Raw genomic sequence first — 23512 nt, 5'->3', positions numbered from 1 at the left:
TGGATACATATTAGGAATTGAGATCATGTTTGGTACAAGATATTTTCGAGGTTTTGAATGTTTCGGGTTCTATCGGATATCCATTTAGATTCAAGTTCGGTTTGAATAATAATCATAACCCGAAATACCACAAAACAAGACCCATTCAGTATTTACATCGGATTCGGATCGGTTCGGATTCATTTTTATCGGATCGGATTCGGTTCGGGTTTTCGGGTTCGGTTTATTTGTCCAGCCCTAGATATACGGGCCGAGCTCAATAACCAAGTCAAAACAAAAGTCTATACATATCAAAAACATTCAATTTGAATACCTTTGCGGGTCGGGCTATTTAAAACTAATTTCGGGCCAAGCCAAGCCCATATTTATATTGGTGTAGCCCTAACTCTTAACAGAAAACCCTAACTCATACACTTTTGCATATAAATAACCTTCTTTCTTTCAACTATTTGACATTAAAAAGTTCTTTACGCTCATCGCCGCCGACGACGTGAGGTACACAAAGCTTACTCTTTGATTTGCATTTGGTTTCTTCGATCTGTATGTCTTTGCTGCTCGAAACCTGTATATTAATGTCTAATAGTTGAACACACTAGCTTCTTGTATTGTTCTTGTCTGTGATTTGTTTGTTATGAGATGCGCATTCAGTATATAATGTACTTGTGGTGATGATCGGAATGAAAACCCTCGGGAAACATTTTAAATCAAGGCTGTAATCTCTTATCTGCTCTCTGTTACTGGAAAACATTTTTTTTTTAAAAATGGCTTTCTGGTGAGAAACACTTAAAAAATGAGCTTGAGATTTGGCTATCTTTATTGATGCCATAGGCCTTTGATCCGGGGGAACATTTCATATCATCTTAACACAAGTCCTAAGAGTATACTGCTGTTGTATATTGCTGGTTATCTTTTTTTTATTTTGTTTTATACTCTTGTATGTTCATTATCTGCTGTTGTATATTGCTGGTTATCTTTTTTTTATTTTATTTTATACTCTTGTATATTATTTGTTTCTGACATATATTTGCATATGTTGGACTTGCATTGTTTTCTGTTTTTTGTATTTTGATTAGATTGATTAGCAGATTGTGTTGAATTATATTCTCTGTTGTCACCTGTGCTTTATGTATGTCTTACATAAAGTTTGAATCACTTAGATTGGCGTCGAATTACTTACAATCGTGTAGACTTTTTTTTTATCTTAGGAGCTGAAACATATATTCTCCTTTCAATTTGCTTTCTGTCTAATTCTTCATCCTTTACGAGGTGGTGTTTGTTGATTTCTTGATTTGTTTTTTCATCTTTGTGTAAAAATGAATCTTTAATTTGGCAGTGTTTAGTTCAAGTAGATAGGTATGTCTCACAGAAAGTTTGAGCATCCAAGACATGGTTCTTTGGGTTTCCTTCCAAGGAAAAGGGCTAACAGGCAACGTGGCAAAGGTAATCTCTTTGCTTGTATATAGATGTTTTCAGAATGTCTACTTGCATTTCATTTTTCATCATCCATTTCTTGCACTTTTGTAATTTGCTTTATTCAACGTAACCTTATGAACAGAGATTTAAAGTTGTGAAATAAAAATGTATATTTTCTCTAAAATGATATGCATTACTGGTGTATATTATATTTTTGGTTTGCTTTCTCCCCAATGGTTTCGTAGCATGTTATGTAATAATGTTGGTGTAGTTTCGATCTAACAATCTTATTTGGTATTTTCAGTGAAGGCCTTCCCTAAGGATGATCATACTAAGCCTTGTAGACTCACTTCCTTTTTGGGATACAAAGCTGGGATGACTCACATTGTCCGAGAAGTTGAAAAACCTGGATCAAGTGTGTTCTCTCTCACTCTCTCTTCTTTTATTGGTTTCCAGCATTTGTACTTAAATGTTTCTTTGCTGATCTCTTTTAACTGTGATTCCCAGAGCTCCACAAGAAGGAAACATGTGAAGCTGTGACTGTGATTGAGACACCTCCAATGGTTGTTGTCGGTGTGGTTGGGTACGTGAAGACACCCCGTGGTCTGCGCTCTCTAAGCACTGTCTGGGCACAGCATTTGAGCGAAGAAGTGAGGAGGAGGTTCTACAAGAACTGGGCCAAGTCAAAGAAGAAGGCTTTCACCAAATACTCAAAGAAGCATGAAACCGAAGATGGCAAAAAAGACATTCAAAGTCAACTGGAGAAGATGAAGAAGTACTGCACTGTCATCAGAGTCCTTGCCCACACTCAGATAAGGAAACTGAAAGGGCTCAAGCAGAAGAAGGCTCATCTGAATGAGATTCAGGTCAACGGTGGAGACACAGCAAAGAAGGTTGACTATGCGTACAGTCTATTCGAGAAGCAAGTCCCTGTAGATGCTATCTTCCAGAAAGATGAGATGATTGATATCATCGGTGTTACTAAAGGAAAAGGTTATGAAGGTGTGGTTACAAGATGGGGTGTGACCCGTCTTCCAAGGAAGACTCATCGTGGACTCCGCAAGGTGGCTTGTATTGGAGCTTGGCACCCTGCTAGAGTCTCCTACACGGTGGCTAGAGCTGGGCAGAATGGGTACCACCACCGTACTGAGATGAACAAGAAGATTTACAGGCTTGGTAAAGTTGGTCAAGAGACTCACACCGCCATGACTGAGTTCGACAGAACGGAGAAGGAGATCACGCCGATGGGAGGGTTTCCTCATTATGGGATAGTGAAAGATGATTATTTGTTGATCAAGGGATGTTGCGTGGGGCCAAAGAAACGTGTGGTGACATTGAGACAGACGTTGTTGAAGCAGACGTCTAGGGTTGCGTTGGAGGAGATAAAGCTTAAGTTTATCGACACAGCTTCCAATGGGGGACACGGTCGTTTCCAGACTGCTGAAGAGAAGGCCAAGTTCTATGGCAGAGTCAAGGCTTAGATTTTGTTACTTTTCAAGTCCCATTAAAACACTATTTCGAGTTTCTTTCTTTGTTGGCCATTTTTGACGTTTTACCATCCTCTTCCGTTTTGGTTTTAATATGATTTAAGATTTTAACCAAATCGTTGAGCAGGAACCTAAACCGCCGTGTGGTTCGGGTCTGTTTTTAAAATTAATTCTGAAAATGTCTTAAATTTTGTGTGGTTTAAAATTATTTCTGAAAATGTCTTAAATTTTTCCTCAACATATTTGAATAGAACACAAATGAGATTACCCATCGACATTATAAACTAACCGCGGCATCTAAAGCCGACGGACGACATTCATGTCTCTTAAAACTACGCCCACACATAAGAAGTCATTCTAAGGCCAACTTCAATTAAACACTAAATTATCTTTAACAAAACACCAAAATGATACTATCTTACCTTTTTTTTTTGTCAACAATGATACTATCTTACCAATTTTAATGTTTATTATCTTTAACAAAACACCAAAATGATTCTATCCCACCAACTTTAATGTTTATTTTAATAGTGTTGTAACACTATTCATCACAACAATATTAAAATAATATATTTTATTACTTTTTATTTAATTGTATATAAATTAGTATTATTTATAGTTTTGATTTATAGTTAAAATAAATATATCATAATATTTTGTATTTTTCACTTTTATTTTTACATTATTAAAATTATTTTATTTATATAAATGAGTTTTATCAAAGACATCCAATTGTGTCAAAATAAAAAACCATTTTTATGTTTCTTCATTTTTGAATATATATTTTAATTTCAACTAAAATTTTACATAAAATAAATAAATAAATATATAAATTAAGTAAAAAATAATTTTTCAAATATGAAAATATAAAACTTACAAACTTTAGCAAATAAACATAAAATATAAATGTCATAAATATATTTAGTCAATTACAAATAATTATGAATTAAATTATTAATATTAAGACAATAATAATATACAATATTTTTTTTGGTGTAGAATCTATTTTATTAAAACTCACATACAAATTAAGTTTGTTTGAAAACATGTATAGCAATTTTATAAAAGTTCGTTTGGAAACATAGATTTTAGTTTTAAAAGAAAGTTTGTTTGGAAACATGATTGCAATTTTAAAAAAGATGTTTGTTTGGAAACAAAGATTGTAGTTTAAAAAAAAAATAGGTTTGTTTAGAAACATGGATAAGAGTATATTAAGAAAAAAAAAAGTAATGGGCTTATATTTTTAATAAAATTTGGATGTCTATTATATTATGAGAAACTATCTATCTGGTACCTAATCGGGTTCGGTTCAGGTCTGTTTGAGTTTTAGGTTTCCAAGTCAAAGATTTCAGCCTCATTCTAATATTTCTAAATTTCAGTTCAGGTTCGTTTCGGATTTTTATGGGTTCGGTTCGAGTTCGGATAACCCATTTAAATTACTTTTAAAATTTTAAAATTTATTATATATTTATATACTTTAAATTTCTCGAAAACTATAAACAAAATAATATTTTAAATATAAATTTGAATAACATATGTCAGAATACCTAAACTTAACATAAAAATAATTTTAGTTCAAATATTTTGATAGAAAATCAATCATTATTTTAAGTATTTTTGGTGTTTTAAATATATTTTTACTATTTTATATATTTACTATATATTGATTATTTGTATATATTTTCAAGTATTTAAACGAGTTTAAGAGTATCATATATATTCTAGATGTTTTTATATATATTAATTAATATATAAGTATATAAATCTATTTTAGATACATTTGGGTATCTGGAATATTTCGGTTCGGATCGGATTTGGTTTTGGTTTTCAAAAATCTAAAGGTATGAATGGTGACCAGGGAACGGTGAAGAATAATGCATTCTCTAACGTTCCTAAAAAATATCATCATTCATAAGTAATAATTTTTCCTTCTCATTCTCTACCATTCTTTTTTTTTGTAGAGAAATAAAGAACAAATTAATTCCTTGTTAAATATGTAATGGAACAACCATTTTTTTTCATTCTTGCAATTCTATTCCTTTTACCTTTTTTTCCTATTCGTTCCTTTTATTTCCAGAATGATCACCAATCGGAGTTTAAAATTTTAAAAAATTGGAATATTTAATCAATTTTTGTTTCCGTTCTCAAAAAGCTAAAGTTTGCAGAACCCTAATGAAATAAAAAACAAAGTAAAAACTAAGAAGAAAAAACATCAAAGAAACAGAACCCTATCGTCGTCTCCGACTCTTTTTTCTCAAAGAGGCGATTTCGTTTTCGCAGTCAGACACCTTCTTTCTCTGGCCCGTCTAAGTTCGTCGGAAAGCTTCAACTCGTCGTTACATCTCTCTGTCGTCCTCCTTCTTTTGTCTTTCTCTTTTGAGAACCACCGATTACAATCAAAGTTGTTCAATCTTTTTAGTTCATTCTTAGGGTTTCGATTTGTCTTGATTATCTGTTTCTGTGTCTAGGGTTTTGATTTTGGTTGACAATATGTTTTGTTCGTAGGGTTTTGATTTTGGTTGACTATTTGTTTCTGTCTTGAGTCTCTGTTTTTGTACATGATTAATCTTGTCTCTGGTCTTCACTATCTTGTTTATATTGTATATGATTTATCTTGTCGCTGGTCTTGACTATCTTATTATCTTGTCTATGTGTTATAGTAGCTAGTCTCGTATTTGGAGTATAAAAGCTCATCTCTTTTCTTTATTCCTTCAGTGTTTTAATGGTTGATGCCTATTTCCGCACCAGTTTGTTATCTAGGCAAGTTAAAACCTTTGTAGTTATTGTTTGTGTTTATGTAAATCGAAACACACTTGGTATCAGATTGGATTAGCTTTGACTAAAAACCACTACCTATATACTTGTCAGGAGCTTATTATGATGAGGAGGCTACTGCTGCCTTGAAATATTGGGGACCTGGAACACTTATCAGTTTTCAGGTGAGGTTACTATGATAGTGTGTTTTGTTCTGAATTTATCTTTCTTCTTTATAAAGGAGTTGTTGTGGCAGAAGAAGATTAGTGGTGGTGCAGTGAAAAAGAATGGTGGTCAAGGCGATGTGGTGGTCGTTGGATTCACGTCACACAGCTTGAGGTTGGATGAAGAAGATCTCTGAGATCCAGTGAGGAGGCGGATTCACGGTTGAAGGGTCGAGACGACTAAGAAGGTACACCATCGTTCCAGCTTTCTTATTTGCTCTTCTCGATCCAATTTTGACTCCCCCTGAACTCTGAAGGCTAGTTGCTCTTTTCTTTTATTATTCTCTTTATTGTTAAGTCATTTATATATGTGCTGAGGCTTGTGTTTTGTGGTTCTGTTTCTAGGTTAGAGGAGATTGGCTTTTATTTCAACACGAGGTACTTTGAAGATACGTAACAGTTGGTGAATTTGGACGCTGTTGAGAATGTGGTGGTTGTGAGCAAGAGGTGGTAGCCATGTAGATTAGGTTTAGAATTTTTTTTTGTTTAGTGTAAACAATTTTTTTGGTTTAGTTTGACAAACCGTTTTAATTTTGTAAACAAAATTTTAGGCAATATTATTTAAAAATAAATAAAAAAGATATAAGAGATTTAGGAAATATTTTCTAATTTTTTTTTTTCCTAAATTTTCAGATTTTGTTTAAAATTCTAGTAGAACTTACATTCTACCAATGTTAGAAATAAGATGAAGTCGTAGATAGGGAATATCGAATTTATGTATAAAAGAAAACCGCCTAAAATGTATAGTCTGTCAATATAGATATGAGAATGTTTAGTATGTTCTGTGATCTATCAAAAATACATAACATAAAATGAATTGTAGATTTGTTATTCTTCCAAGCTGTGTGGATTTGTTTTTGGTGTATTGTTTATTCTACGTATAGTAGATCATTGTATCTTTGGTGTATTGCGCATTCTACAAATGGTAGATCATTGTGTCCCTAGACTGCATTTTCTAAGTCTCCGTAGATGGTAGATTTAATATTCTAACACTTTTAGCCTATTTTTAAATTTATTATTCCAAAATATTTTCGAATCCAAAAATATTTTTAATATATGCACATGTTTGACTACTTCATGTTTTATATTTTTCTTAATTTTTTTACATTGTAAATATAATGATATGAATTTTTAGTTACAAAAAGGGTAGTAAAAATCCAAAAATGAAATGTACGAATAGGACAATAGCATAGATTAGATATTCCTTTTTTCCAAATTTCCCAAATATATTAGTATATTGTTGCTTTTATTAATAGTTTAAGGATTAACGAACTATTATTGGCCTCCTTACGTGATTTTGGCTTGTATCTCTATATATAATTCTTTTCTCTATATCCCACCGACGAAATTTATTACTAAACAGGTTCTTTCAAAAACACATTAATGGTACCCAAGTTGTATCTTGTTTCCCAAGTCTTGAACCCTTTTTGTCTTTATTTGTCATCTCATTTTCAACTTGGAAAACAAGAATTTTCAATCTTGATTAACAAGAACATTCATCGTAAATATGAAATCCATCAAATATAAAGATCAAAGTATTAGTGACTACAAACCTAACAAAAACCATAATAACCGTATTAAGCCCGACGGAAAACAACAATACTACAACAAATAAACGCTAAACTGACCTACACTCTCCCTGAATGGGTGACTAATTAGCTGACTAATGATGTCTTCAATGATTACAGAGTCTTCCATTTATATCATCCAAACAACAATGTCACAACTTTTCAAGTAGATCTATTATGTCTGTCTTTGCTGCATTTGGTACACACGTACAACCTTTTCTCCTTCATTGTTGATTGACTTCGCTGGGAAAGTGTTGCCTTCTTTGATTTTGGTTTTTTAGTACCCTAAGTTCGCTTCTTTGATTTTGTTTGCTTAGCACCCTGAGTTGGATTCTTTGATGTTGGGCTACTCAGGAAAAGTCCTTTTCTCACCATGGGGGATGGAGTGGTTGGAGCAGTAATCTTTACCGAGTATTTTTCTTTCTTTCTTGATGACAGATTAGTTGATGGCGTCCTCCGTGGTATATTGGTTTGCTTCTGTCTTATTGGAGTACTGGGGGCTTGACTACAACCAAGTTTCTTTGTTGATGTATTACGTGAAGATTGATTACCTTCCTTTGTCGCTGGAGGTGGATTTCTCGTACTCATTGTCTGGTTCTTCTTTTTTAATAGTTTACACTTGAATCGCTTGGATTTTTCAATTGCAGATAAGTATCTCTTTATCTTCGGTCTGCCAAGTTGTTTGCCAATTGCGGATGGCAATCACATTTGACTAAGTACATCGGCTGGTGGGATCAAATCTTCATTTGTAGGGTTTATAGGATCTGTGTACGCTTCAACCAAGTAGCCCTTTGTGTAAAGAGGATCCACCAGTAGCTTCAACAATATTCCGACATTTAGCCACTTTAATTGCGTGTTCACAGGGTATCTTTTCGAGATCATATTGCTTACATGTACAACTCCTCTGCAAAAAAAAAAGGAAGTGTATGAATCAAAACTGAGACAAATGAGAACATGGCAGAAGTGAAAGTCTATGTTTTCATACCTTTTCTAGATCAACCATACAATTAAAATCTCAACCAGTAACATAGCTACGGTTTGAATCAATATGTTGTACAGTTAATGTACCCATGTTGGCGTGTCTCATATGCAGTGTAAGTTCAGCTTCTTCTGTGAGGTTTGTTTTGAACAAGGCAGCTTTCTCTCGTCTTTCCGCAAACCATCCTGATAACATATTTCTAATGGAATCCACAAAATATGCATAGGAAACGCACTGTCCTCCTTAAGCACGCCATTAATGCATTCTGTAAAATTGCTTGTCATGATATCATATATGTCTCCTGGAAAATGTGAACGAGCCCACATTCTAATATCTGCAGTTTCCAAATAGTTGAGTAGTTTGCTGTCTTGACGTCAAATGACTTCAAAAATTTTGTCAAATTCCACCTGTCGATATACTCGGGCAGCCTTTTTCACCAAATATACCATTGGCTTTTTGAAACATGTCATGTTTTGTCCAATGTGATATAAGCTTATGTCCCTATCAGCTTCAGGGAAAAAAATCATAAGTGCCTTGGCTATTGCTGGGCATCGGTCAGAGATGAAAGCCATATTTTTACTGTCAGGTACCACACCACGCAGCTGAGTAAAAAACTATTCCCATGCAGCTGCATCCTCTGCATTTACAATCTCAAAAGCTATAAGATATATACCTTTATTTCCATCCTGGCATGCAGCCACTAACATAACATCCCTGAACTTACCACTTAGATGTGCTCCATCTATAACAATAACCCTCCTCATGAACGGAAAGCCTTTGATACATGCGCCAAAAGCAATGAACAAATACTTAAACCTTTTCTCAGCATCAAGTTCAAGCTCTATTATTGTACATGGATTGGCATGTGTTATTTTGTATAGATACGAAGGCAAGTCCTTATAGCCACATGCATGAGTGCCTTTAACCATCTCTCGTGCATATGCTAATGCACTATGAGCCTTCCAATAAACGATAACAATTTGATAAACAGCCTTTATACAGTCCATTATATGTTTAGGCCGGATTCCTTTAAGATCATTGCCACCACTAAATCCCTCAACCTACATCTTGCCAATACATTTTGCATTTGCCTGTCGGTAGCGAGAATACCTATTGGCCGTAGAGCATGTATGAAGATCAATATATTTACGAATGAGGAATTCTAGAGATGATTTCGACATAGTTGCAGCACATATCTTCCAGGAACGAAGAACTTTGCGTAAAATAAATGCTTCCAAGACTTTTTGATGATGAAGTCAAACCTTTTGATCACTGAAAGCTTGCGTAATTTCATTATTAGTTTCTTCTTGCCACTGAATATGTCACCAGACTTAATGGTTTCACTCTTCCACAGTTGTGATGGCTTCATAGTCTCATGTGGTTGCTGATTCATAGTCTCATGTGATGGCTTCATGGTCTCGTACGGAACATTTCCAAAACTACCAAAATCTGCAGCAACATTCTCTCTGATACCAGATTTAATGGTTTCACTCTTGATTTATGTTCACATCATGATGACATTTGTTTGCAGTCAATGAGACATAAATACACATTATGTCTGTCTTGAACAATGTGATAAAGCTTGCAAGTTGTATGTCATTCCTCAAGAAAATCGGAGGAGTGTTCCTAGGCATTTGCTGAAATATACGTTTAGGCAACATATAAGCAAACTCGACCGCTTCCATCTCACTAATCTTGTAATTTTCACAAACCATGCAGAGAAAATCATCATATTCTGTATCGTCTTCAACAAACAAAGCAATCCCCTTCTTACTTGGATCAAGAATGAACTCCCAGCCACCATGATCTATCTTCCACTGTCCAAAAACAGTAATTAAGTGCAACATTATCTGCATAATAAAAATTGCGTCAGTAGATCCGAAGACACATTGCAAAACATTTTTTTAGAAAGACAACAAGGTATAGTGAATCGTAGCGGTAAGAGAACAACATTGTTAAGGCAACCATAAAAAAAAAAGACTTCGCCTTTGTTCATAGAACTTATAACAATGGACTGTTTTCGAAGTTTCTGTCAATCAAATCAAATAAAATATGTTCGCCTTCCACCAATAAATTAACTTAATTTATCAAATATAAACGCCTTTGTTCATAAATCATATCTAGTGTCTCAGATATGGTTTTGAAGTTTCTGTCAGTCAAATCGCATATAATCTTTTTGCATTCCACCAATAAATTAACTTAATTTATCAAATATAAACGGAGATCTAACAGCAGAGAAAATGATGCTGATGCTTGAAGGTATGAACCTAAGTATCTGATATGGAAGAGAGCCGTTGAAGAATTGAAAGTAAAGTGTTATTTTGTATTTTATTTTTAATTTTTTGTAAAACCAATAATGATATTTTGGTTAAAAAAAGATTAAATGGTAATTTCAGAAGAGGGTTTACCTTTTTTACAGTTTTTTCCTTGAGGGATACCATTCTTTTTTCTATTTTTGAAAATAGGACATTTCAACAAATGTACCTTAAACAAAACATTAAAATATTTCTTGTAAAACGATTTACAGCTGCATTTCCTAGGTGGAAAAAGAATATACAATAAATGTTTTCGATATTAATGGTTTATTTCTTCTTTTGGCTAATTGAGTTTCTAAAATCGTTTGTTTATAATAGCTCAGTGAACAATATTTGGTTTAAATAGAGAACAAATAATATTCATATTTATTTGATCGTAACATCATCGTGTTAGAATCAATTACAAAGCCAATAACAGACTAATTAAATAACAAGGAAATTAATTTGATCATCTCAAATTAACATGAGGATTGCATTTTTATAAATTGACCAAATTAGGAAACTAATTTGATGCATGAATATGATCTTCGGTTATCATCTGTATAATTTAAGCAGATCCACGGCACCGCTCGACCGTCTCGCATCCTCTGTGGTAATGATTGGCTTCTTGCTTCTTGCAGGTGCTAGGCTTCGCTTTATCGCAAGCCAAACTGTGATCTCCACTATTAAGATCACGATAATCTATGTATCTTGCCTCAATATTGGTTGCTGCAAGAGCCAAGAACACTACAAGAACTAGAGAGACCAACACTTTGACATTTTTAGACATCCTCATTTATTACTAATTATTTGTTATTTTCCAAATAAATTAAATAAATAAATTTATAAAAGAAACCCCAGGTAGGAGTTCAATTTATTTTATTTATATATTTAACTTTATTTGGAGTTGGCTCTGTGGGATTACGAGGAAGAATTTATTGGTGTTTATATAGTGGAGAATATATGGAATTTCAAACTAGGTTATTCTTGGATGATGATTAGTAACCACATAATTTTTAGAAACGAAGAACACGGGGACTAGTTGACGTAATCAGCCTCCAACTAATAAAGAGAGCTCGAAAATGTGTTTTAAATTAATCACATCTTCTCCGGTTAAAAATAAACGCACACTAAAACAATGTTTTAAAACCGGACCGGATATCGACTCGCTATAGCTATTGGTTGAACTGGTTCAACTAGTCGAACTAGGTTTTTTATTTTCTAAAAAATAAACATATATAATCATATATTTTAAACTATATGAATCTAAAAATAGTTCTACATATGCTAAGTTCTTTATTTCTTTTTATTAACAAGAAAAATAGACAATAAGTACAAATCTAACTTTATATTTACAATAAACAACTGAATACTATGTAAATTGAAATTTATAAGATTATGTAAACTATATGAATACTATGTAAACTATATGAAACTTAATCTGATACTCATTGTTATAGAAAAGAGATAATCCACCGCTCCTTCCATTTGGGACCACTGTAACCAGATTATCAAATCCAAAGTGTAATTGAAATCTTTGTACAAACTCAAAGTCCTGTTTTAATTTAGATAAAAATAAAAGATCTGGTTTATGTTTGTGTCATATCTCTCTAAGATAACTTATAGTCCATTTACTCCACATTTCTCGATAATTCCAACTTAAAACTTTCATTTAAAATATAATTAAGGATTGGCACCCATGATGTGGACAGTCAGGTATAAAGAGACCCTGAATTGACCGTTATCACATATAGCCTTATTCCAGTTTTATTACAACGCATGTCCCATCGGTTAAAATAAAAAGACATTCTGCCGTTGTAGCTGAAAACACTAACACCCGCCGGATCCTTTGTAATTTTCTTGTGTAAACATAAAATACTAACTCCTAAACAGATAAAATTCCACATAATCAAAAAATATCGATCTTCTTTTGATCTACCAGTCCTTTCATGTGTTTGGTTTGCTCTACCAGTCCTTTCATGTGTTTGGTGTGATGAAACCAAGCACATTAATTGTTGCGATGATGATGAGTGAGCCAACGTTTGCCTCCAATTACCGTATAGAAACAAGTACCAATTAAAGAAGGAAGACCATAAGAGCACCATTAATCCTAAAGTTGATTAAGTGGGGTGCTTAAAAAACTTTTTAATTTTTTTGTCTGAAAAAAAAAAATTAAAAGAATGATCAATCGCGGGCCGCCATGTGTTCGTAAACCCGCGAACAATACAAGCAACATCCGCTTGTGATGTCTAATTAAGCACTCTTTCTTTTTCTCCTTCTTCTCCTTCTTTTTTTTTTAATTAAAAAAATGCTAAACACCCTTTAAGCACCGAGAGTTAATGGTGCTCTAAGGCCTTCCATTGACAGCAAAGCATACAATGAAAATAAATAACCCCATAAAGCCTGAGACATACACTTGAAAAATTAAGTTACACCAACACCACCAATCTAACGAAACAATTTTATTCCATAAAGAAAACTTGTAGAACGACCATTTCAAAGACCAGGATAACAATAGCCAAACGTAAACCAGCATGAAGCCAAAGATAAAGCAAATAAAAGTGCTCAAAGAGCTTATTGTTTGAGAATGAGATTGCAGAGGAGACTGGAACGGGGGTGTTGGAAGAGAATCAAGGAGCAATAATCCAGGCACGGGAAATCATTGAGGAGTCAACTAAGATGGCCTCCACTGATGAATCAAAGGAAGCGGACAGAGAGAATGTAGTAGAGCTCTCATCTTTGGAGGTTGAGGGTAAGCAGCTTTTGGAGGAAGTACTTCAGGAAGAAGAGGGGATTGGGGAGATGGTGGCAGGATTAGGTGAGGAAGATGGCAATTTGGAGTTTGAATTGATGGAGGATGAAGAGGAGGTGGCAGGGCTCGATCAAGAGATCTCTGCGGATGAAAATGGTATGGAGATTGAGGAAGCTTTTCCAACAGTTGAAGAGGTTGATGTAGTAGGTGAGAAAGAGAATATGACTTCGAAGAAGAAAGGTGGGAAGATAACGGCTGCTGCAATGGGAGGGAACGCAAAGAAGAGACTGGTTCAGAGCCTGGTCTCTCCAAGGAAGAAGGTAATGGCAAAACATGGCCATAAGACGGGGGACAAGGGTCCGGTGCCTAACAAGAAGCCCTCGCTCAAGCCGAAACCGGTCCTAGACTGATTATCTGGTTTTTTAATTTAATATAAGTATGAATAAGTGCATGGCTTTTGATAGAAAGTTCTTGTTTACTTTTATTTTGTTTCCTGGTTCGATGTTGTCTCTGAGGATGTCAGAGTTTTGGAATAAAAGAGTTGGTTCTCGGTTTTCTTATTTTGGTTTGGTTGGTGTGTTTGAGGCTCCAAAGAAAGTGTACGTAGCTGGTTTACTGTTGCGCTTACTAGGATATCGGCTGTACGTGTTTTTAGATTCTTTCCATCCTAGCAGATATAGTTCGATTTGGTGGAGTTGGTTTGAGGAGTGTATAGAGGAGGGGGAAAATGTGATTGGTTTCTTGAAGGTGATTAGAAAGAGAAGTTGGTCTTTGGATATGTGCTGTATTATGCAGCATTTTGATGGGTGTATGGTTTGTATTGATGTGTATGAAGCGGATTCAGTCATGATTTATGACAAGAGGAGTAATTTTTGGTGGAATGGCTCCTTTGTTTTGGTGGAGCTCTGGAGCTGGGACTGGAGTTCTATACATTACGGCTTGTTTTGGGTTCAAGTGAAACAGGAAGATAAGATTTTTTGTCTGTTTAGGGCTGACCTATGTATGTTTATGATTAAGATTTTTACGGTGACAGTTTATATTGTGATACGAGATGGTTCAATTATTGATGCTATGTTCTTCAGGTTATGGGTTGTATTTGTTTGCTTTGTCTATAAGGTGTGGTATTATGATCGTGTAGTTGAGTGTATTAGGATCATCTCTTTTGTATCATGGGGTGGTGATGGATGCGAGAAGCGAGTGATATTAAAATGTGGTTTGTATATATGGATGTTGCAGCCTTTGTTAGTTCTTCACGGCAGTTTGTTTAATTTTTCCTGTGGGTTTGGAGGATATGAGGAATATGATAAGATTAATGTGGTATTTGTTTATCGCCTACAATCTCATAACAATTTAAGATTTGATAAAAACCGACAAGAAGGTGCTAGGTGGTACCAAGTCAGGTCCAACCTGTGGACGGGGTTTTCCCATGATGGAATTTTTCCAATTTGGACTACGGGTGATAATTTGGATGGAATTCAATTATCGTACTACGATAATAAAGGAGGGTTATAGAAATTAAATAAGTATTTATTATTATGAAAATTCTAAGTTGGAATTGTCGTGGAATAGGGAGCAAATATACAATTAGCTATTTGAGAGAAATTTGGCACAAACATAGACCGATGTTTCTCTTTTTATCGGAAACAAAACAATGTTTTAACTTTGTTCAAAATCTTCAGTTTCATTTTGGGTACAAATATTTGCACACAGTGGATCCTAATGGAAGAAGTGGAGGATTGGCTCTTTATCATAGTCATGACTCTCCGGTCACAATACTTTATTCGAGTAATCGGATTATAGATATTGAAACAAGCTATAAAGGAAAAACTATTTTTATTTCTTTTGTATATGGGGAGCCGGTTCAGGGTCTGCGTGATTATGTTTGGGAACGCCTTACACGAATTGATATTACCAGAGTGGAGCCATGGTTTGTTATTGGGGATCTCAATGAAATAACAGGTAATCATGAAAAGGATGGGGGAGCGATTCGCCATGCATCAACCTTTCTTCAATTTAATAATATGATTGCAAACTGTGGTCTTCTGGAATTTCCTTCAAAAGGAAATACTTTGTCATGGAGTGGGAAGCGACAAGGACAAACGGTCCGGTGTCGATTAGATCGGGCTTTAAGAAATGTCGAATGGCATAATATGTTCCCGTCAGCTTTTGTGGAATATTTAGGAATGATCGGATCAGATCACAGGCCCATTGTTGCAAGTTTAGATGAGAAATTAATCAAAGTAAGGAAACAATTCCGGTTTGATAAGCGATGGATTGGTATGGAGGGGCTTATGGATTTCATTGCACAGGGGTGGTCTACGGAAAATCCACGGTATAATTCGGGTGTTGTAGATAAAATAGTAAATTGTCGACACGGAATTTTGGTTTGGAGGAAAAATAACCCTCCCTATGGTAAGGAAAAAATAAATTCGTTGCAGAAGGCTTTGGAAGAAATTCAGGGTGACAATACTAAAACGTATGAGGAGGTATTAGAGGTATCCAGGAAGTTAAAGGAAGCTTATAGGGATGAAGAACTTTATTGGGAACAGAAAAGTAGAACGACTTGGCATGCTAAAGGGGATCGAAATACTAAATTTTATCATGCGCTTACTAAACAGAGGCAAATCCAGAATAAAATTGTGGGGTTGCATAATAGTGGGGGTGACTGGGTTACATCGGAAGAGGAGATATAAGGAGTTGCAGTTGATTATTTTAACGATTTGTTTTCAACGACATCACCAGTGGGTTATGAAGAATTTTTACATGCGGTACCTACTCTGATCACCGAGGATTTGAATAGGATTTTAACTTCCTGGGCCTCAGAAGAGGAAGTGAGATCAGCTTTATTTATGATGCACCCAGAGAAGGCCCCTGGACCGGATGGGATGACGGCTTTGTTCTTTCAACAGGCATGGTCGATCATCAAAAAAGATATTATTGACATGGTTAATGAGTTCTTCAGGTCTGGATCTGTGGATGAAAGAATAAATATGACCAATATTTGTCTTATTCCAAAGACTTTAAGACCGAGTAGAATGACGGAACTGCGTCCCATCAGTTTATGTAATGTAGGTTATAAAATTATTTCGAAGGTGTTGTGTCAACGGTTGAAGAGGTTTTTACCTCACCTGATCTCGGAAACACAATCTGCTTTTGTTTCTGGGCGATTGATCTCTGATAACATTTTAATTGCACAAGAGATGTTTCATGGATTGAGGACAAATAATTCATGTAAAGAGAAGTTTTTGGCTATAAAAACGGATATGAGTAAGGCATATGATAGAGTTGAATGGCCTTTTATTGAAGCTATATTACTAAAGCTGGGTTTTGCACAACAATGGGTTTCTCGGATAATGGCTTGCATTTCTTCGGTACAATATAAAGTATTAATTAATGGTCAACCAAAAGGACATATTATACCGAATAGAGGTTTGCGACAAGGGGATCATTTATCGCCTTATTTATTTATTTTATGTACCGAAGCATTAATCGCAAATATTAGGAAGAAAGAAGAGGAAAAAATGTTAACTGGGCTAAAGGTTGCACGTGCAAGTCCGGCAATATCTCACCTATTATTTGCGGATGACAGTCTTTTTTTCTGTAAAGCTAATAGGCAAGAATGTGAGGTTATTCTACAGATTCTTAAAGATTATGAATGTGCATCAGGACAACAGATTAATTTTTCAAAATCATCCATACAGTTTGGACATAAAGTCCCTGAAGTAGCACGGCTGGAGGTTCAACAGATATTGGGTATAACGACACTCGGTGGTATGGGAACATATTTGGGGATTCCGGAGAGTCTTGGAGGTTCTAAAACACAGATTTTTGGGTTTCTTAATGAAAGGGTTAATCATAAGGTTAATCATTGGACTCTTCGATTCATTACGAAGGGTGGAAAGGAGGTCTTGATTAAATCAGTGGCATCTCCTATGCCAACTCATGTGATGTCTTGCTTTCGTTTACCAAAAACGGTGACAAAGAAACTTACGAGTACAGTTGCTCATTTTTGGTGGGGCGGTAATGGTAATTCCAAAGGTATGCATTGGTTTTCGTGGGACAAGGGGTGTAAAGATAAAGCTGAAGGGGGCATCGGTTTTAGAGATATTCAGAATTTTACTACAGCTTTATTAGCGAAACAGCTATGGCGTCTAATTGATAAACCTGATTCGCTTTTTGCAAGAGTTTTCAAAGGACGATATTATCGGAATTCCGATCCTTTGGATCCCATCAGATCATACTCTCCCTCGTATGGGTGGAGAAGTATTACATCCGCTAGATCTCTGGTTAACAAATGGCTAATCAAAAGAGTGGGAACAGGTTCAAGCATTTCAGTATGGAATGATCCTTGGATCCCCGCTCCTCGCCCGAGGTCAGCAACCCCAAAATTTGCAAATCAATTTCTGAATCCATTACTTAAGGTGGAGGATCTCATTAATCCAGTTGATCTGTCTTGGAACCTGGATCTACTCAATGCATATGTTCATCAGGACGATGTGAGTACTATACTGAGTCTAGCCATTAGTAGGAATCCTAAGCCGGATTCATATGGCTGGCATTTTACGGATCATGGTAGATATACAGTTAAATCTGGATATCGTGCTGAGAAATCTTATCCTCATATGGGTGAACAAAATATTGATATGGGACCCAATACCAAACCGCTATTGGCTCATTCGTGGAGGCTGCGGTGCTCACCAAAACTTCAACATTTTGTCTGGCAAATAATTTCGGGTTGCTTACCAGTGTATAAAAATCTTTACTCACGTGGTATTAAATGTGATACGCAGTGTCAGTTGTGTGGGGCTGAGGAGGAATCTATTAATCATGTCTTTTTTGAATGTCCTTTCGCACTTCAAATTTGGGCACTATCTAATGTTCCATCTTGCCCAGGGATTTTCCCGACCTCATCTATTTTTACAAACATGGATTATCTATTCTGGAGGCTACCAAAAGAACCAGATTTGAATTGCTTTCCTTGGATTTTATGGTTTATTTGGAAGAATCGGAATGGAAAAATTTATAGGAATCAGACAAGGGATCCTTTCGAGCTCCTTCGGACGGCGGAAATAGAAATCGTCATGTGGACGGATTCACAGACCAAGGATTCTCCATCGGTGGGATCGTCATACGATGTGGATACCCTTGGTATGGGTGACATAAGTAGGTCTCATATAGATGGAGCATGGAGAGCACAAGATGTGTGCACAGGACAAGGATGGGTTTATAAAGCAAGTGGATCAACTGATACTATGATGGGTGCCATGTCTATTCGCAAAAGTCTATCACCTTTACATGCCGAATGTGAAGCGTTGATATGGGCGATGGAGTGCATGAAGACCCTACGAATCTCAGAAGTGGTGTTTGCAACTGACTGCTCTCAACTGGTGAAGATGGTGTCTACACCAACATAATGGCCGGCGTTCACTACACATATGGAGGAGTTTCTGCGATGTAAGGAATTTTTTCATCCCTTTACTATTCAGCATATTCCGAGGGCACAGAACACAATGGCGGATAAGTTAGCACGAGGTGCTAGAAATCAGCCTGCAGCTATGGTTTATGTTGATTCGATTCCCCCGAGGTGGCTCTTGGATCAGGAATCTACTTAGTTTCTCTCTAGCCTTTTGTTGTAAAAAAAAAGAAACTGTAAAAAAAAACAGGAGCCAGTAAATGCCCACGTAACTTCTCCGTTGAAGCAGCTTGTGATGCGAACCAAATGGTTCAATCAAGATAACCAAATCAAACCAGACTTGGTTAAGAAGATAGAAGGCGTTTCCTAATTTCCTTATTGTTGTTTCACGTTTCCGTAAGTGTAGGAGCTTGATCTCCATATCTTTATTTATTTAGTTATGCAATTATGTTTCCTAGTTTATAGGATTGTGGATCTATCCACTAGTACTTTTAGTTTGTATTTAAAAGGCTCCTTGTGAAGAGAATGGATATGAAAAGAAAATTGACGTAACTTGTTTCTTAAGTCTTTGGGTTCCATCATTTGGTATCAGAGCAAACTCTCTTAGCTTTGAGGAGGGGCCTTAATTGGCATCAAAGCATGTTTTGTTTTTGATCCGGACCACCTTGTGGTATCAAAAACTTCTATCTCTGTTTTTCTATTTTTCAAAAAAAAAAAAAAAAAAAATTGTAGTGATATAAGATATGGGATGCAATCAAGAGTTCATTGAAGATATAAAGATCTCACCAAAAAAGAAAAGGAAGAAAACAATGCAAACAAAGAGGAGGAAGCAACAACAAGAAATTAAGTCTACAAGTCAAGCGTTTGCATGGATGTATCGGCAAGGACTTTCACCAACTGAAGCAACATGGAAAGATAAACAAGCTTTCATAAGAACCTTGAGGACAAGGTTCATTTTGAATGGGGGAGTATTGATGCGAACCAAATGGTTCAATCAAGATAACCAAATCAAACCAGACTTGGTTAAGAAGATAGAAGGCGTTTCCTAATTTCCTTATTGTTGTTTCACGTTTCCGTAAGTGTAGGAGCTTGATCTCCATATCTTTATTTATTTAGTTATGCAATTATGTTTCCTAGTTTATAGGATTGTGGATCTATCCACTAGTACTTTTAGTTTGTATTTAAAAGGCTCCTTGTGAAGAGAATGGATATGAAAAGAAAATTGACGTAACTTGTTTCTTAAGTCTTTGGGTTCCATCAGCTTGATTCATGGATCTTTCGAGTGTTTTGCAGAATCGTGCTTTGGGATTTATGTACCCTTTTCCTCCACCTGTTTGGAGTGATCTCCATGACGAATGCCGGCTTTGGCTACCGTACGTTTGGAAGCCACCAACTGGGCCAGCTTCATCTTGTTGGAAGCTCCTGTAGCTAGTGACGGCTTAAGAACCTTTCTGCGAGTTCCCTGCCTCTTCTCCACCTCGCCAGTGACCTGCTCTCTCCCTTCCGCATCCTCCATATGTTTCTTTTCATCGAGATCATCTGCCACAACATCCTGCATTCTAACATCTTCCTCAATCTCCTCATCAGATAATGAGTGAAAGTCATCCTCCAAATTCTCCTTATTCCCATTTCAAGTATTACCACTATGATTTTCTTCCAATCCCATACCAAAATCAGAAACTAAGTTGTTACCTTCCTCTAAACCCATTTGTTCCAATTATGTTTCTTGTTCCCCACCCGGAAGTTTCGATGTTACCTTTGGTAGCTCTCCTTGAGTCTCCATTAACTCAACAAGGAAAGCTTGGGAAGGTGGTGCCTGATCGTGTACCTTATCATCCTTTTGGTTTGGCCGCTCCAGCTCACTGATCTCCCCTTCTTCCCTCACATCCATTTGAACCTCACTGCGTGCACCTCTATCACTTCTCGGACCTCCAGGGGTTCTTGCTCGGTCGTCTTGATAGTGAGTTCGTGTCTGCTCCCTTCTGGAGCTTCTTTGACGAGAGTTTTCATCCTCCCCACAGTAGCCACTGCGATGGTTGTTGTAATTTTTATGATCTCTATCCGCAACCCTGACCCATTTAATTTGAGTCCGCTTCCTCAAACATTTTTCCTTTGCCCTTTCCGTGGTACTCACGTTTCTCTCTTCCCCTATCTTGTTCCTCCATTTCTGTTGATTACTACACCTTTGTAGCTTCGAGCCTGATCATCTAGTCACCCTTTAGATCCATCTCTGATCTCCTTCGTCTTGCTAGGACTCTTTGTGGTCAGTGGGCACTTCTCAGTCTTGTGACATAGGCTGAAGTATGTTTTGCAGAATCCAAACAGTTTTTCATACCTCAAAGAAACTGAGCCTCTTCTCCTTCATAATACTCTCCACCAGTAAAATCCACTGTCGTCTCAAAAGTCAGCTCCTTGTAACCATCAACCACCACTTGCACCCGGCCATAGTCCAAATCTACTTCTTTTGTTTCCCTAATTGCATCGCCAATACTCCGAAACGTAGGGGCTTCCCAAAACTCCAATGGAACTCCCAAGACCTTGATCCATAAGGTAATTTCCGAGGGATATTTTTGGTCTTCTTTGGTTGCCAACCTACCAGAGAGATCATCCAATATATTTATTCCAAGATAAAAAATATATTTGATTTTAGTGTATAGACATTAATTGTTATTTTTTTGAAATTTGACATTTATATTAAATTTATTATATTATTTGGTGTATATAATATATATTGTATAGAACTTAAATGTGATTTTAGATATAATATTACTAAATCTCATCAAAAATATATTAAGTGTTAAGAAAATAAAAAATATAATTATACTGTGAATATAAAATAATATAACAATAGGTTCTTACTTATATAAAATATGTATACATATAAATTATTAATTTATAATTTTTAATGCAACCATAAATTTACATTGAAATTTCTAAAAAATCATTAACTTATTATTTTATCGATTTTGTCAAGTTTTGAACCGATCCAAGTTGGAACCATCAAAATTTATTAATTTATAGAGGTTCTACTGTATATATTAAAAGAAAAGCGTTACAAATTTTAGCCTATGATACGTGTCATCGATTCATAGAATTACTAGAGAATTAAGTTGGTCCTTTAATTATATATTATTCTTTTATTCAATTAATCATAAATTAATTATTAATGTAGAAAATAATATTTTCCTTCTTTCCTTAAATATTAGTTATGGAATTACCTAATAGGATTAAATGTATATATTGCAATTAATTATTTTGATGATAAAGATTTGGTAACAATATTTTTAAATCTTTCTTCATTTTTGTTTTATTTTATACTATTAAAACAAATTAAACAATCATATTCACCAAATAATCAAAATTAATTTTTTTTCGTATATGTTATATTTTGAATTTTTAAAACTAATTTAAATTACTAAAAAAGTTAAAAGTCTCACATTAAAATTTTTTTGATCGAATGGTTAAATATTTTTGTTATAATAAGATACAGATTATCATAAAACTATATGAATAGTAATTCTCATTTATTAGATGTTCATATTAAATGTGTATAATTTAATACTCTTTAAATTAAATATATACTATATAAAATAAATATTTTAGTTCTTAAATTTGCATTGAACAAGTATTGAGAACTTAATATTTTTTTTTAATTTACACTGAATTTTAAATACGATTATAAATTATTAAAATTATTAAAAGTCCACATTAAAATTTTTGTTTTCAGGAGTTTAAGTTTTTTGTTATAAAATACAAATAAGCATAAAATCTTATGAGTAGTAAGTCTTATTTAATTGATAACCATATTAAAAATTATACTATATATATATGTTAATATCATTTAGTTTTAACTATATACCATAGAAAATAGGTAAATATGATTTTTTTATTTATTTATTACTCCATCTGTTTCATTTTAAGTGTTGTTTTGGGTTTGTGCACACAAATTAAGGAAACAATTAATTTTGTATATTTTCTATATAAAAATAAAATTACCTATACACCTAACCACATTTAAACCAATAAAAAAAATTGATGAATAAATTAATAAATTTTGCATTGAAAGTTAAAAACGACACTTATTTTGTAACGAAAAAGTCTATCTGGCACTTAATATGAAACATAATGAGTATAAAAAGATTGTAAATAAAAATAGTGATTATTTTGATTTATGTGTACATGCTAATTTAATTATTTATGTAATAGTTATTTGCTTCTTAATTATTCTGTATATATTTATTATTTATTATTGTATAATATGTTAATAATAATGTACGTAAAAACCTTTATATACCGAATGTTCATTCCGTGCAAATTATGGATCTTAATCTAGTTGGGCTTAATAAAATATTGTTATCGATCGCTTATCACTTTCAACCTAAATATAACCAAAAATGTTTCCAGTGACTAATTTGTTGAAATGGTAAACTCACCTTATTTTCGCAAAAGCTAATTATGTGTAGCATTGTTGCAAGAGATATAATGTTTAGATTAATTTAAAACACATTTGCCAGCTCTCTTTTCTAAAAATATCCCTTTTCTAAAAGTTATGTGGTTACTAATCATCATCCAAGAATAACCAACTTTTAAATTCCATATATTCTCCACTATATAAACACCAATAAACT

At 34.7% G+C, this 23512-nt stretch overlaps 2 protein-coding genes and 1 long non-coding RNA gene across 3 annotated transcripts; 2 read left to right on the top strand and 1 right to left on the bottom strand.

Moving 5' to 3' along the window:
* Window positions 1-420: 420 nt before the first annotated feature.
* Window positions 421-3127, top strand: LOC106453281 (60S ribosomal protein L3-2-like). Its single transcript, XM_013895550.3, has 4 exons — window positions 421-495; window positions 1334-1440; window positions 1718-1828; window positions 1921-3127. The coding sequence occupies exons 2-4, from the start codon at window positions 1356-1358 to the stop codon at window positions 2892-2894; spliced, it is 1170 nt and encodes a 389-aa protein (XP_013751004.2). The 5' UTR covers window positions 421-495; window positions 1334-1355; the 3' UTR covers window positions 2895-3127.
* A 1950-nt stretch (window positions 3128-5077) lies between these two features.
* Window positions 5078-6479, top strand: LOC111215827. Its single transcript, XR_007314753.1, has 3 exons — window positions 5078-5839; window positions 5911-6066; window positions 6224-6479. It is a non-coding gene; the product is annotated as an uncharacterized LOC111215827 (long non-coding RNA).
* Window positions 6480-11083: 4604 nt separating this feature from the next.
* On the bottom strand, window positions 11084-11643 carry LOC106378515 (protein RALF-like 15). Its single transcript, XM_013818633.3, has one exon. It carries the CDS (start codon window positions 11513-11515, stop codon window positions 11288-11290), a length of 228 nt encoding a protein of 75 aa, XP_013674087.2. The 5' UTR covers window positions 11516-11643; the 3' UTR covers window positions 11084-11287.
* Between the last annotated feature and the right edge of the window lie 11869 nt (window positions 11644-23512).

Source organism: Brassica napus, chromosome A1 (assembly GCF_020379485.1).
Source record: "Brassica napus cultivar Da-Ae chromosome A1, Da-Ae, whole genome shotgun sequence".
Lineage (NCBI taxonomy): Eukaryota > Viridiplantae > Streptophyta > Magnoliopsida > Brassicales > Brassicaceae > Brassica > Brassica napus.
Note: the sequence above shows the minus strand (reverse complement) of the source record. Positions and strands in the feature narration are given on the sequence as shown.

Excerpts from the sequence above, each read along its gene's own strand:
- LOC106453281 (XM_013895550.3), top strand. The coding sequence starts at position 1,356 with ATGTCTCACAGAAAGTTTGAGCATCCAAGACATGGTTCTTTGGGTTTC. Across the intron at positions 1,441-1,717 it reads TAACAGGCAACGTGGCAAAG|TGAAGGCCTTCCCTAAGGAT; the intron begins GTAATCTCTTTG and ends TGGTATTTTCAG. Across the intron at positions 1,829-1,920 it reads AGTTGAAAAACCTGGATCAA|AGCTCCACAAGAAGGAAACA; the intron begins GTGTGTTCTCTC and ends TGTGATTCCCAG.
- LOC106378515 (XM_013818633.3), bottom strand. The coding sequence starts at position 11,515 with ATGAGGATGTCTAAAAATGTCAAAGTGTTGGTCTCTCTAGTTCTTGTA.